The following is a 15,814-nucleotide window of genomic DNA, read 5'->3' as shown; positions in this document are numbered from 1 at the left end:
CAATAAATGAATGCCGTCTTTGTATTGACACAATAGAAATGTGCAAGCCTTGCTTTATATTCTACTTTAATCTTTATCTTTTGATCTCCAGTCTCAAATGTGTCTGGACAAGACCTGCCATCAAGCCCGCACGGCTGCACGGATGGGAGCTGCTACCCTGCCACGGGAAACCTTTTGATTGGACGGGCTGTGAACTTAAGTGCCACCTCCACTTGTGGGTTGAACGGTCCAGAGCACTACTGCATTGTCAGCCATCTCCAGGTCTCTCGTCAAAATATTTCAGTATTTCACACCTAACTTTTACATATTTCTATTACCATATTTTCCGAAATATAAGTCTCAGCCCAAAAATTTCACAGAAATTTGAATTTGCCGGTAAAATTGGAATTGCATTACCGAATTTGTGCAGTTTTTGATCAGTCAATACATTTTGTCTTTGACCACTATTGCATAACCGGGATCGAACAGGTATAAATTGTAAGAGCACACAATCCTAACCTCCAGGCCAGTAGGGACATGGACGGTTGTTTAGAATTGTATAACACGACATGAAACATGAATTCAGCAGGAATCAAACCCTGATCGCGACATGATTGGCTGGAACAGCGCGTCAATTCTATCCACTAGACCAGTGATTTTCAACCACTGTGCCGTGACACACTAGTGTGCCGTGAGAGATCAACAGGTGTGCCGTGAGAAATTATCCAATGTCACTTTTTGAAATTTAAAATTTTATAAACATTTATGAATCATTTTCTGCAAATATTATATTAATATTAGTTGTCTGTGCTGCAAAAGCTGGGGGTATTATTAATTGTATTGTAATTAAACATACTTTTCAGTGTCATTTTATAACATTTTAGGTTAGTGGTGTGCCGCAAATTTTTTCCAATGTAAAAAACATGCCCTGGCTCAAAAAAGGTTGAAAAACACTTCACTAGACCACAAAGGACACAGATCACATGTGAAAAGGTATCAGGTCTTATTTCATTATCACACTATTTTTCCTCATTGAACCACATATTTTAGAGTAGAGAGAATGTTGTATAACTTTTTATAAGCTCAAACTAAGTCAGTGACAAACGTTTTAAATACATGTGGCCATGCATAAGTTTATATATTTCAAGACAACCAAATGAGTTCCCACATTGCCGTTCTCTTCACGCAGTTCAAAACAGCTGAATTACTTCCCACAATGCTGTTACCGTCATCCAGTTCACAATCTTGTGCGCATTGTAATTACTTTCTGAAATGGCTGTACCATTTACCGATTTAATGTCTGACTACAGTGTATATTCTTGTGGCCCAGTCTAACAATAACATCAGCGATTTTGTACTATGACTAAATATAGTGTGATGATAAGACCTAATGCCTTTTCATCTCTCGTCTGGACCTGACGTGGTTTAGCGGATAGTATCTGGTGGACTTCACGCCACAACCTGGGTTTGATTCCCCATGCATATAATGTTATGCAACTGTCATCAGTGATATATTCTGATCAATCAAAGCGCAAATATGGCACTTTTTATTGATTATGTAACCCTAGCCTTTAATGTAATATTAACTTCATACACCTTATAGTCTGTTGTGCCTTTTATATTTAAAAAATATCACAAAAGACTATTTCTTGGGGGTGCTCCTCATAATCTGGTGTGCTTTATTGTGTGGAATACATGGTCAAATTTTAATGTTGGTTCGCCCTCCATTGCGTAATCCCTCTTAATTTGTCATCTCCATTAGGGCATCTCCATTGAAAATGATTTGAATTTTGGTTTGGTTTGGTTTTGAAGGGTCTGCACCTTCACAACCTGTCAGTTTGTGTTAGACATACTTGCAAACAGGACACATAAAGGTTTTTTGTTCACCTTTTGGGAAACCATTTGCTCTTAAACTGTCTTTTGTTGCCATCTCTTGCATTTGAGTGCATCATTTCCCCTTCATCACATTATGAGCATTAGCAATACATTCAAGACAGGTACATTTTGCTGTTTTAGTATCTCTTACTTGTTTGGGCATTTGGGTTTAACATGGTCAAATCTTTTGTGTTGTTTGCTACTTTTTCTTTTTTTCTTTTCTTTGTTATTGTGTATGTGTTTGTCTTGCTGTCGGTCACCCATCTTGAGGGATATGACCAGGGTAAATAGATAGATAATGTCTCTTACAACCACAGTTTTTCAGGTTCAAATTATCTTGTAACTTCTGTGTTAAAAACAATGTGATCGGTCAACAACCAGTTCTGTTCAAACACGTTATGTACTGGGAATAAGGGGTGAGGAAGAGTCTTTGAGAGTGACGTCATGCCTGTCCCTGCATTTCTTTTTTGTTAGTATGGCATAGAAATGATGAAAGTAAAAAGAGGTTCAGATAACAGTCCAAAACTCAACCCAAACCCACCGAAATATGGAAAAGAATGTGTCTAAGAAATGCATGTGTTTGCACTCGCATTACAAACGAACGGACAGAGTCTGTCTTTTTTTTTAAATGTAATAGAAAAACTCATTTCAAAATAAAGAACGGAATGAAAAGCAAATTTACCCATTAAACATTCTTGCACTCTGTATGACATAATAACAGCTAAATTGTGCACTAGGCTTTGCTTATAAAGATTAGCCCAGCTTCCTTCTGCCTTTAAAAAATGAGTTTTCCCCCCTAAAATGTATTTGAAATTCTTCTTCGTCGGCACACTGTACCCAAACATTTGTTGCACTGCGAGTACCCACTTGCACTCTGACGTCTCTTAAGGTGGACAAGATTGACATGATACCCCGATTCCAGAGGCCCTTCATGGCTCTGGGGTCAGGATATGGTAGCACCGTAATTCCAGGTGTGGACCTTTGTTAGCAACTACCTCAGGTGTCAGTTTAAAAAAATGTCCAGGAGTCAATTTGTCATTTGTGCTTGACAGTTTGTTGTCAGGAATGTTTTCCTTTCCCGATAAGGTCACATTCTTGGAACAAAGTGAAAGATTTCTGGGGCTGCTGTTAATTCAATTGTGTTGATGACTTTTAAGCGGGCCCCAAGGAAAAGGAACAAGATGAGGACCCAAAATAACAACAAGAACAGGTAGCCTGAGGGGCTGCACGATTTTTGGGGGGAAAAGAACTGAGATTTTTTTTTTTATACCACTATTGCAATTTCGATGTGATTTTGTATTTTAAAAGAAAAATGCAATTTTTTTTTTTTTTTTTTGAGTATTTAGCCCTCCTGTTGTCCTCGGGTCAAAATGACATGCCACTGTGTTGTTAAAAACCCAGAAAAATGCCCTGGAATTATATTTAATTTAATTTTAAATGTTCTTTTCCTAGATTGGTCTCAACAGTAGAAATATGAAATGTTGTTTCTATTCACATTTCCATTTAAGCTGTATAAACAAGTATAACAATGGTCCTTGAAATAAAGACACGCAAGGATTAAACATATTGAGCCACGCACCCTCTTCTTGGGAGCTTTGTTAGGATTGCTGTCTGCTCGCACAAGGCTCAAACCACAGTGTCTTGCTATTACACAATCACACTACATCACATCGCAATATCCTTTAGATTTTGGTTAATCATGCAGCCCTAGTTGCCTCAACTTATTCTCAAAAATGAACACATGCTGCAAATCACAAATCACAGTCCTTAAACATTTTATCATTTAAAACTATTTTTTTGCAATTTGAATTTATATACCAAAGACATAAATTCATTATTTCATCCGTATCCTTAATCAGTACTTGAATACCGATCCAAATGACACCTAAATATCTGGCTCAGTGACTACAATACTAATTGATACGTAGTTCATTGAATGTGAGTCTGATTACTGTTCACATTTCAAGTTAGATCATGCTAAGGGAAGCACAGTGGTTTAATGGTAAAAATTTCTGCCTCACAGTTTGATCATTCAAATTTTGAGTCTGTCTCGCGTGTTTTTCACTTGTGAAAGCATTTTTAACAGGGCACTCTGGCTTCCTTCCACTTTAGAAAACAGGTAAAGACTAGGGAAATTCCTGTGACCCTACTGAAGATCAGAGTTTCTATGAAAACTGCATGACGTAATGTGGGCATAAATGCCATTCCAGGGCTTACCTCACTTCAGTCATGTTAGAATAACATTTCATAAATAATCTAGAATAAAGAAAATTAATTAATAAAGGTCTTGACTCCTGAAACATGAGAACTCCTTCCATGCACCACATCACTACAGTTTTACAACAACTCCATTGGCACCCTGTCTGTTTCTGTATTCATTATAAAATTATCTTCTACACATTTAAAACCTCAAATAACCATACACCTCTATATCTTGGCGACCTTCACCCTCCCATAACACCACTATCTCTATGATCTTCATTTGCACCCCGTCTTTCCATCTCCTCCTGCCTTGTACAATGGGGGGCACAGCTTTCCTGTTTGCTTTCTTACAGTCAATCTTGTTAAGAATTCATGACCACAAAGCACATTCAAGTCAGATGAATTTGCAATTCCAGCTCTTGCTAAAAAGAAAATGGATGTCTGAATGCATTTGAACTCCCCCAAAATGGTATATTTGTAGCAGCCTGAAGTGTAATTTATTTATTTGCTTCATTTATTTATTGTTTATGCATTTCATTTTTGAAAGAAAAGATTAGACAGCAATAATTGTTACTGGAAACAGAAAGCAGGAGAAACGTCATGTGAGAAGTTACACTTGAATGAATCATCTAATTATTTATGTACATATAGCCTGTATAATAACACTAATATACATTTTTGGCTTATATGATAACTCTAGCATTCTGGCCTCACAATACAATTGGGAAAATTCACAATGACTTTAGTTTCCTCATTCACAAGATTCTGATTCAACGACATCAGCTTTTATGTCTTTTATCTCATCTCATTAGCTGCACCGCTCATCCTCAGCAGTGTCGCGGGGGCAGTGGGCAGGGGACACCCTGAACTGGTTGCCAGCCAATCGCAGGGAAAACAGGGACAGACAACTCGCTCGCTCATTCACACCTAGGGACAATTTGGACCGGCCAATCCACCTGAAATGCATGTCTTTCGAATGTGGGGGGAAACCGGAGTGCCCGGAGGAAACCCACGCGAGAATGGGGAGAACATACAAACTCCGGACAGTAAGTCCGGTAGCTGGATTTGAACCCACACAGGAGGTTCCCAAGACCTTAGAACTGTGCCGCACATGCGCTAACCACTGCGCCGCCAGGCTGCCTATGTGTTTTATTATTTGTTGTATTTTTAAGTTGCTATAACACCAATTTTTGTGATGCTCTTTGAACCATGTCGCTCCAATCAAGGACTGTTGGGACACAAGCCACATTCGTTGTGCATGCAATGAACTGCCATAAAACTTTAGCTTCCTTACGAGTCATCTTATCTGCTTAATCACTCCTGACAACAACCTAATTAGAAATTATAGGCTGGGTTCCAATGCTTCTCTGTGCCAACCTCATCTACTCAGCTGCCCTCTTCATGGCCTCCCCTGTCCAAACTCACCCCTTTATTGCCTACCTCACCATGCTCTTTGCTCTAGATAGGTCCGTTCTTTGTTTCATACTGATGAAAATGCTTTCCACTACCATGCCAACTTCATTCACCTGTGCCCTTGTGTCTGGCACTTATGTTTTTTTAGAAACCGTTTTCACACACACTCTCATCAAGGCCCCATGTAGTTTTGTCTTTCTCATGGCCTCAACAACTTGATTTTTTTCCTTTTTCTCAGTCTGGGGTTGATACCATACAATTGACGGAGAATGTTTCTCCCACCTCAACAGGAATCCGACAAGTGTTTTGAGTGTAATTCCCAGCATCCATATGACCCGGACCGACACAGAAACAGCCACCGTATTGAAAACGTCATCTACCTCATGGACAGCGACAGCGACAACACGTGGTGGCAGTCTGCTAACGGTGTGTTGGTAGTCTCAGTTTCGCAATTTGTCAGTGATGGTGTTTCTATAGCAATGCCTCTTTAAGGTGTTCTAACAACATTATTTTTGTTTAAACACATTCTTGAATATTTCAAAATGTCACCCACATTGAATGTCTCATCTCATCTCATTAGCTGCACCGCTTATCCTCAGGGTCGCCAGGGTGCTGGAGCCCATCCCAGAAATCATCGGGCAGTGGGCAGGGGACACCCTGAACTGGTTGCCAGCCAATCACAGTGAATGTTGTACTGACAATTGTGTTTTTCACAGGGGAAGAAAATGTCAGCATCCGACTAAACCTGGAGGCAGAATTCCACTTCACACATCTTATTATGAAGTTTAAGGTACTGTAAAGCTGGAACAATTCCCTTTGTTTTAATTAAAGCAACAATTGTAGTATTTTTTTTCATTTTTGTTTGTTTATAACTTATATTATATCAAAGTATTTAATGACAAAATATGATGTATAATGATTAATTATTTTGCTGCTGTTATGATAGTGACATTACCAAGACAGAATTTGTTTGGTTTCTAGGTTGCACCATAAACAATCAGAAGTAATCAAAGGCAACATGTTTCCTGTTTCCCCCCTTAGACCTTTCGTCCTGCAGCTATGATCATTGAGCGTTCTTCTGACTTTGGACGTTCCTGGCGTCCCTACCGCTACTTTGCCTCAAACTGCACCAAGACTTTTCATGGAATCCCCTCTAATGGCCTGCACCACATCAACGATGTGATCTGTGAAGAACGCTATTCCGACATTGAGCCCTCCACCAATGGGGAGGTAAAATTTATTGTCCAAACAATGTTATTTTAGCAAATTTTAGACTTCATTATCTCATTGTGAAGAAATCTAAAGAGCAATTTACAATTTAAGAACGGAGCCTTCAATATGGGTTGTATGTGAGTCTGTTGGAAGACTAAATATACTCCAGAGAAGTTTGGGAAGTGGGATTATTTTTGACCAAACCAATATGATTTTTTATTAGCACTGTGCCATCAATGTGTTCTTCAAGGCAACAATTTCTGTCGATAGTGTCACCTTGATTTTAGTTAAATTAATCTTTGAATCTGTTTAATGTCTATATACGTTTTAACAACAGGCCATTTTAATTAAAGCATTTCTATAATTCTAATTCAACTTCAGCTTCTCTTACACCTCTGATGTATAGCATTCACTCTTGTCTTCACTTTCTATCCGTTTCAGGTCATCTATAAAGTTTTGGATCCTGCCATTCATGTGAAAGACCCCTACGGTCTGGACATTCAAGGTAGCCCAAAAAGCATTACTAAAATATTCTAAAGCTACATTTTCAGCCACTTCCGTCCTTTCATCATCCTAATTAGGAGAATTGCTTTTACCGAAACCTATTTTAAATCCTACCTTTACTAGAGCTCCTTCGAATCACGAACCTGCGCATTAACTTCACAAAGTTGAACACTCTTGGAGACGACCTTCTTGACAGACGGTCCGATGTCCTGCAAAAATATTACTATGCCATCTACGAACTGGTAGTCAGAGGAAGCTGCTTCTGTTATGGACACGCCTCGGAGTGTGCCCCCGTGCCAGGAGTTGATACCCGAGAGAACGGCATGGTAAGATTGCAACCCTTCTTTTGTTGCTTCTGCTAAATGATTTTGTAGCAATGTGTGCTATTATTGTTGAGTTCATTATACGTTTTAATAGATAGGGAATGTTGTGTGTGTCCCTTGTTTGATCACCCAAAAATAATATTTTCCCTTTTCTGCACACACTGCTGATAGACAAGGTTCATGTTACTGAGAAACACAATTGCTTTTTGGAACAACATTTGTATAACACAAGTTGCTTTTAGTTATGCAGGTAACTTACCCTAAAAATTAATAAAGTTGTGAGTCAATGTAATATTTTCTAACTTTTTATGTTACAGTTTGATGCAATGAGCCACCTGCTCTATTCGGGAAAAAAGTGTTATTCACATTATTTTTTCCTGGAAGTGTTTTTAGGATTATGGTCAAAACTGTTTGGCTTGTTACGATTGTTTTACTGACAATTAAATGCTCTTGACTCTTGCCAGATTCATGGTCGATGTGTGTGCAAACACAACACAGAGGGACTGAACTGTGAGCGTTGTCGAGATTTCCACCATGACCTGCCATGGAGACCGGCTGAGGCGGAAAACCCCCACAACTGTAGAGGTAGGATCACAAGTTGTTTCAAGATGATCAACACAAAAATGCGATGTTTGCAAATTTATACTAAATAATGACTTATTTAACCTGTTCCCATAAAACCTTTATTAACTGTTTTTTTACACATTATTTAATGTTTAAGGAAAACGTATTTATAATATGATCATTTTTTTGTTATCTTGGTCATCGATGGTACTATTTCATTGTGGCCTTACTAAAATTATAAAGAAAATAAAGCATATTAGAGACATTAGTTGAGTTAATCATTTACAAATTAGTTTGGTCAAAAGAGATCGGGAGCAATATTTTGTGGACATAGATAACAACATACTTTTGTTTTATTTTGTAGAGTGTAACTGCAATGGCCACTCAAACCAGTGTCACTTTGACATGGCGGTGTATCTGGCCACTGGTAACATCAGTGGAGGAGTGTGTGATGACTGCCTGCACAACACAATGGGACGCAACTGTGAGATGTGCAAACCATTCTACTATCAAGACCCAAATAGGGACGTTAGAGACCCACATGTTTGTGTTGGTGAGTCCTGCATGTAATTTATTCTGCAAGGGCAAGAACAAGAAAATGCATTGCTCATCACTGTGAAAAATATTGGATTTGGTACCTTACCAAATTGAAAACATTTACTAATGTTGGGTGCACATAATCATATCATAGTTTTTAATTTCTGTTATTTAAATGACCGACAGCTTGTGACTGTGACCCGGTGGGTTCAATGGAGGGCGGCGTCTGCGACAGTCACACCGACCCGGACATGGGCATGATTTCTGGACAGTGTCGCTGCAAAGCCAACGTTAAAGGATTGCGCTGTGATGACTGCAAGGAAGGTTACTTTGGACTCAGCCAAAATGACCCCATCGGTTGTCAGCGTACGTATACATTTTTTATTTTTCTTACTCGTTTTTACTGTAAGCTCTCCTGAATGAGTAAATTAACTGTCGTTGTAACTTTTAATCTGTTGTGTCACATAATTTTGTGCTTAAAGCCTCCTTTTGGCATGCACCTCATTTGTATTGGTAGCATAATGTCTAAATCCATATCCATTACATTTGCTTGACTCCTGATTCAATTTTTCCACAATGCATGCTGTACTGCCATTTTATAAACCAGTAACATAAATGTTGGAAGCATTTATAAATGTTTCAATGTTTTCATTTCTCCCTTTTTAATAACTGCAACCAGCTTGCAACTGTGATCCTCGTGGAATCATTATGATGGGAACCCCTTGTGATCAGATAAGTGGCGACTGCTCTTGTAAAAGATATGTGACCGGTCGCTACTGCAACCAGTGTCTGGTTAGTACATGTAATTTGCCTTCAACATGTAGCAGTAATTCATATTGGTCATTATCTAGAATCTTTGTTAGTGTTCCTTGGTAATAACGACTGAGAATTAGGTTTTTATATTTTATCAGATAAATGCGCAACATTTTTTAAATTGGTCTTTCCAGCCTGAATTCTGGGGTCTCAGTCATGACCTGCCCGGTTGTAGACAATGTGACTGTGACTTTGGTGGAGCCCTCAACAATAGGTATACATTTTCAAAGAGCATGCTGTATTTTTAAAAGGTTGTATGATTACTGCATATTGGTATAATCACTTATTTGTTTTTTGTTGAAGGTGCCTGATGGAGAATGGACAGTGTGACTGCCGAAGCCATCTTATTGGTCGACAATGCTCTGAGGTGCAGCCTGGCTATTTCTGCGCCCCACTGGACTTTTACAAATATGAGGCCGAAGGGGCAACCGGACACTCGCCCATTGACCCTGCATTACCTGTGAGTTGACCGAATGTTGCTCACGTCATCTCATTGATTATCCCTTTAATAGCTAAAAAAAGCTTCTGCAAAATGTGATGAGGAGAGTGTCCCCCCTAACCCAATGTTTTTCAACCACTGTGCCGCGACACACTAGTGTGGCGTGAGAGATCGTCAGGTGTGCCGTGAGAAATTATTCAATGTCACTTATTAAAATTTTAAATTTTATAAAACGTTTATGATTCGTTTTCTGCAAATATTATGTCATTGTCAAATGTCTGTTCTGTAAGAACTGGGGGTATTATAAATTACATTATAATTAAACAAACTGTTCATTGGTTAGTGGTGTGCCGCAAAATTTTTCCAATGTAAAAAACGTGCCCTGGCTCAAAAAAGGTTGAAAAACACTGCCCTAACCTACACAAAACCCTACGATCCATCTGCAAAGATAGTTCAACTTTGTGATAGCATCATTCTATGGCTCAGAGAATGAGGCAGAGTCCTGGCTGATGTTATGACTTCAAAATATATTTTGACTCTACTTGGTTCTAGTTACACTCCAAATGCCCAATTCCATTTCAGTGAATCTTGTGAATCTCACAACCACATACTTACATTGCACATAATGAACTCCAAAAGAGTCATCTACAGGCAGTGACATAATGTGAGGTATTTTGTGGGCCTCTGTAAATGTGAGACTGCGGCTAGCTTTATTATTGATTGGACATCTAGTTAATTTTCTATTAATTATTTGTCCCTCATTTTTACAACATTCTATCCTCCTCGATTTCCACGTAGCTGTAATCTGCCATTGTCTCAAATCTAGACAGTCTGTTTCCTCATCAATTTACCCGCTCCACTTTTTCCACTTCCAAGTTCAGCCCTGTGGGCAAGCTCAGACAGACCCTTTTCATTCACATGCTGACAACATTCCCAGGAATGTGGTAAAGACAAGTGCTGACTTTGAATTGTCAAGAAGCAGCGATGCAGGACACCAAATATGAGGGGAAGTGCCTCCTAGGCTTTATCTTCTGGCGGATGCTTCTGGATAATCATTGTGTGCTTTGAGCATTATGCAAAGCAAAGCTGTGTTCACTTCCTAGAATTGTGGACTAACTGAGGTAATGGAGAAAATGAGTAGTTTTCCTTAGTCAACTGTGTAGTACTACTCAAGAAGGATTGCACTCACTGATTTCAAGACTTTTGGTTGTTGGCCAGCGCAAGTATTTTAATAGTGTATTGTAAATATTCACAAGGGCCATATTCTTTTTCTCTCTTTATATTTTTTTGCTGAGGAACCCATGAAGAATTAGTTCACATCAGGGGTCCCAAAATCACAACCAGTGGGCCGGAATTGATCCACCTCCACATTTGGTCTGCCCCCCAGACCAATACAAGAGAGCATTTTGATGCACTTTATTTTTTGGTTGTAACATAATTTGAACCAGGGTCATTGCAGTGTTCTCATTGAACACTCACAACTGGATTACTAGTGATTTAGATAGCATAAGAAAAGGCGTTGGGTTTTATCTCATTTTCACACTATCTTTAGTCATGGTACGATAAACAAATGTTGGGCTTGTTGTGCATTTCACATGCTATAATGACAAAACATTTGTAGAAATGTATTACTTACACTAAGAATAGTTTGACAATAAAATAATATCTAAGTCATCTATACCACTGGTGGTCCAGTGCTCTGACAACTGAACTTGGACCTGTTAAGGCTGTGCATAGTATAACCGAAAGTTTATGTTCTATGGACTTTTTTTTTTGGTAAATAATCCATAGAGTGTTATTGATTTCATAAATAGTGTCGTTATTTACTTCCCGAATTTCGAACAGAGAAGTAAGGATTATTTGATTGTGTCTCTCTGGAAAACAATACATTTTTACATTTAGGGACTAGGGCAAGAGTCTAACTTATTCTGTTACCTACCAATCCAGGTCCCTCATCAGACAAAAGAAAGTTATGTTGCCCTCACAGGAAAAAGTTTTGGGAATCCTGGTTTACACCATTGTGGGTGTGAACACAGATGACTAGCTTCTCAAACAGTAGCTCATCTCATTTACTTTAAAACTATGCTGGAGACCAAATTTAACCTTCAGTTTTACTCTTCTAGGGCAAAGTTAGACCACAGGCAGAGGCCGAATGCGTTCAGCACCTCAGCAATCAATTAAGACGACACAAGCGGCACCGGAGCGTTGCAAACCCACAGCAACACCGCGCAGCACTGAGGCGAATCCGACAGCTTCAGCAAACGGTATGATAAAATCTCATGTTTTTGTCATTTCTTTATACAGTAAGATGTAAGTCTTATCTCCAATAACAGCATAGTTTTGACTGTGGGTTGAGTAAAGCCAGCCAGCCCAGGGTTACTGAACCCTTCAGCCTACAGGGCTCCAAATTTGTATACACTGATTCAATAAGAAAAAGAAAAAGAAACTACTAAGAAAAATTCCAGATTTTGTGAAGTGAAACACAGGGTTCATACAAGTGATAGAAATTCTTGAAAATGCGTGAATTTTAATGTTGTATTTTTTTTTAAAAGTGCTTGAATTTTGGATGAAAAGATTGTAAATTCTTGAAATTGTTGCCATGTTTCTCAACAAGTTTGCCAGCGACACTGCTCTCTGTTGGCTTTGCTTTGCCATTGCATTTCTTCTTTGCTTGGAATTAACGGCATTAGTTTGTATGGCATGAAGCGTCATCGCCTCCTATGGGTCTTGCCCAAAATGCATGCTATACCTAAACAAGGCACTATGAAATGTCTATTTGTACAAGTATTAAGCATCTATTATGGACATTAATTATGGACCATGCAACAAACTAAGGTAATGATTTTCAGTGGTAAATTGACGAACTTCCTGCAACTGAAAATGTAAGGTATTACTGTAAATTTTACCCAACATCTACTGTCACAGAAACAAATACATTCGCAATTTACTCAAAATCTAAAAAATAATGTTTTGATAAATGCACACGCAATATTAAATATTGCATATATTTATATATATATATATATATATATATATATATATATATATATATATATATATATATATATATATATATATATAATATCAGATATATTTTCGGCTCTGCAAAATACATGATTCACACCATGCAAAAGAAGCCATGTAAAAGAAGGAAAGAACCCTGAAAACCATAAGAATAAGAGACGTTTTGATCGTGATTATAAACAACAAAACTCCAAGTTAAGTGTTTACTTTCCAAACTTGCAGCTATGTTTTTTCTAATATTTTTTTGGTATGTTGTGAAAAATATTTATGCTGCATTAAAAATTGTTACTAGTGCAAATTATTTTTTAAAAGGCATTTTACTTTTCCACTGCAGCCTGACGTAAGGACCGTTTATCGGGAGCTCCCTCTAAGTCACACAGTGACTTGGACAGGACCTGGTTTTGCCCGGGTCAAAGACGGTGCTGGCCTGGTGTTTACTGTTGATAACATTCCCTACGCCATGGAGTACGACATCATGATACGCTATGAGCCTGAGGTTTGTGCTTTGTACACTGCAGTGCTTCTCAATTATATTCTTGTCCCGCCCCCACTTGGATGACAAAATCTTCTCTACCAAGAGAGAGCCACTGCTCCCCCTAGTGTAGTGGAGGTGCAATTGCACTTGATTCTAGGAATGTTTTTTAAAAAAAGATCCTCAATGTCAAACGCGCCTGCGCCCCCCCCCTTCATGGACCCTCCAGGGAGGCGCACCCCACTAATTGAGAGCCACTAGTATACTGGAATAAGTAGTTCCTTCTAGAACTCAAGATCAAATTACTATTTACTAACATTTCTCTATTTTCTTTTTCACATTTGTGTTCATGAATGTGTTTTTAGTCCACAGAAGACTGGGAAGCCATTGTGAGCATAACGTCAGTGAACCTCCCCTCCAGTCTCCGCTGTGGAAACCTTCTTCCGACTGAGCAGCTGTACACGGTCACTTTGCCACATCGCAGCAGGTACCAAAAGGCTTGGTGTTTTTTGTTAATGGAATCAACTCACATTTACACTTATTCTATTGTAATTGGAATGGAATTATTATTTCTCGATAAACTGCTTCAATGGCCCCAGTATTTGTTCATCGTGAATGTTAATTGCATTCATCTCATTAGTAACTTGATCAATTTTAGCCAATTATGCCTTTACAACTACTTCTGGTGGGAGGTACGAACAGACCTAAAAAAATCCAGCCCGACCTGGGCCCGAGGGTATTAAACATCCCGTCCAGCCTGAGCCCCACCAATTGACTTGATTTGAGGGGCAGAGCTAACCAAATTTTTACATTTTATTTGTGAGGACTAGGGAGAAAAAGGGGTGATTTTGGACAACTTTCAGTTTGGGCTCGGGCTTATCTCTAGTTCTGGTAAGGCTGGTTTATTCAAATACCCAATTTTATGGTAACGTCAACGGACACATTTTTAGGTAAAAGTAAATGTTGATCTGTTTAATGCATATGCTCATGCAATAATATAACTCAAGAACGGAACCATTTGAAGGAAACAATTTTTTTTTTTTCCCCCCCATCTAGAATGGAATCTGTAATATTGCAAATAATTTGAAATCCCCAAAAACACAGACGGTTAAATTTAAGATTTAAGGCATTCTTTTTTTTAATCACAAAAGAGAAAAAAATAATGAGAATTGCTCACATTCTTCTTATACGACACACAAAACATTATTATTACAAATGTTATAATATGCAAGTTTTGATTGTTGAGATAGCAATACTATCCTTCCTGGGTAATCTACCCTCAGTTTATATAGCAGTATAATACACTTTAATAAACAGTCTAAAAACTAATTGGAAGCCAGTGTCGAACTCTTGGGATCATCGATTTCAACTCTTTCACAGCAAGTCTTTAAATGGCTTTTTGTAGTTCTAAAGATCAAAAGCAATTTTCTCATGCCATTGTTGTTACTTAAACCCGCCCTGGCCCGCGGCACTGTTTCAGTTATTTGTAATATTACCTGTTCCATTTAGTATTTGATTCTCTGATGGCCGAGCAAAAATACAAGAAGCCTTTACAATAAGAGTCTGTCATAGTAATACTGTATCACAGGTTGCCAAAAGTTGTTTTTGATCAAGTGTTAAGAAAAGGCTTACATAAAGTGTGGCCAGGGCTCAGGCAGATAATATGGGCAACTCTGCACAGAACACTATCCTTTACCAACGGTAAATAGTAAAACTATATGTAAAGCATAAGAGAGGAGTTTAAAGCAGCCTTTCTAATGCATTATTCATCTGGAACTAAGAGGCCAGCCAATGTCTGGATCTAAATGTTGCCGTGTACCAAAGTTTTCATTCAGTTCTACATTGTGGTTGGTCCAACAGCCAACACTAATTAGCACAGTGACTTCAAAAACACAAAGGGAGAGGAAGAACGTCTGTGAAGTGAGCATACAGCTAATGCCAACGGGCCAAAGTAGCTTGCATATATATAAGCAGTGAGATGTTTCTATTAAATAACGACAATGAAAACAAAAAGACGCGTTATTTCCTCCGGTCATGAGACTCGTTAATAGGGATTAGACAGTAAAGACACATTCGTGCTTCCACTTTTGCGCTCAGTTCAGTTTCTGTTTGTGTCAGTGTCATAACTTTTATAATTTGTATAATTTTGCCACATTACTCTCTGTACGATTTCATACCTGCCAAGTACTACAGTTTTGCCGTAATGAGTACGGTTTTCTTGAACCCACTACGGTGTTACGGTTGGATCACAAAAACTTCGGTGCCGTCTGTAATCATGGTAAATGTGAACTCTACACCAAATAAGACAGACGAACTGGCTGTGCTGGTAAAAAACAAAGCGCACAGGAAGTGCAGTTTGCTGTGTTTTACGTAAACGTGGCTCATGTCTAGCATCCTGGACGCTAACGTGTAGCTACCGGAGCTGCGGGAATCGGAGAGGAGGTGGAGAGGAGGTGG

The 15,814-nt window shown here is 38.7% G+C and overlaps 1 protein-coding gene across 2 annotated transcripts in view; it reads left to right on the top strand.

Moving 5' to 3' along the window:
• Positions 1-15,814, top strand: part of lamb2l (laminin, beta 2-like) — a 70,293-nt gene that overhangs the window by 28,382 nt on the left and 26,097 nt on the right. For both annotated transcript variants that reach the window (XM_088332258.1, XM_088332259.1), the window contains exons 3-17: positions 92-261; positions 5,760-5,895; positions 6,186-6,259; positions 6,511-6,699; positions 7,123-7,186; positions 7,309-7,511; positions 7,973-8,093; positions 8,437-8,625; positions 8,796-8,975; positions 9,289-9,401; positions 9,557-9,636; positions 9,726-9,882; positions 11,985-12,125; positions 13,220-13,381; positions 13,723-13,844. In XM_088332258.1, coding sequence (XP_088188384.1) covers positions 92-261; positions 5,760-5,895; positions 6,186-6,259; positions 6,511-6,699; positions 7,123-7,186; positions 7,309-7,511; positions 7,973-8,093; positions 8,437-8,625; positions 8,796-8,975; positions 9,289-9,401; positions 9,557-9,636; positions 9,726-9,882; positions 11,985-12,125; positions 13,220-13,381; positions 13,723-13,844 — 2,101 coding nt within the window. The remainder of the gene's footprint in view (positions 1-91; positions 262-5,759; positions 5,896-6,185; positions 6,260-6,510; positions 6,700-7,122; positions 7,187-7,308; positions 7,512-7,972; positions 8,094-8,436; positions 8,626-8,795; positions 8,976-9,288; positions 9,402-9,556; positions 9,637-9,725; positions 9,883-11,984; positions 12,126-13,219; positions 13,382-13,722; positions 13,845-15,814) is intronic.

This window comes from Urocampus carinirostris, chromosome 3 (assembly GCF_059441175.1).
Source record: "Urocampus carinirostris isolate Australia breed hairy pipefish chromosome 3, RoL_Ucar_1.0, whole genome shotgun sequence".
Taxonomy (NCBI): Eukaryota; Metazoa; Chordata; class Actinopteri; order Syngnathiformes; family Syngnathidae; genus Urocampus; species Urocampus carinirostris.
This window is presented reverse-complemented; position numbering and strand designations above follow the sequence as displayed.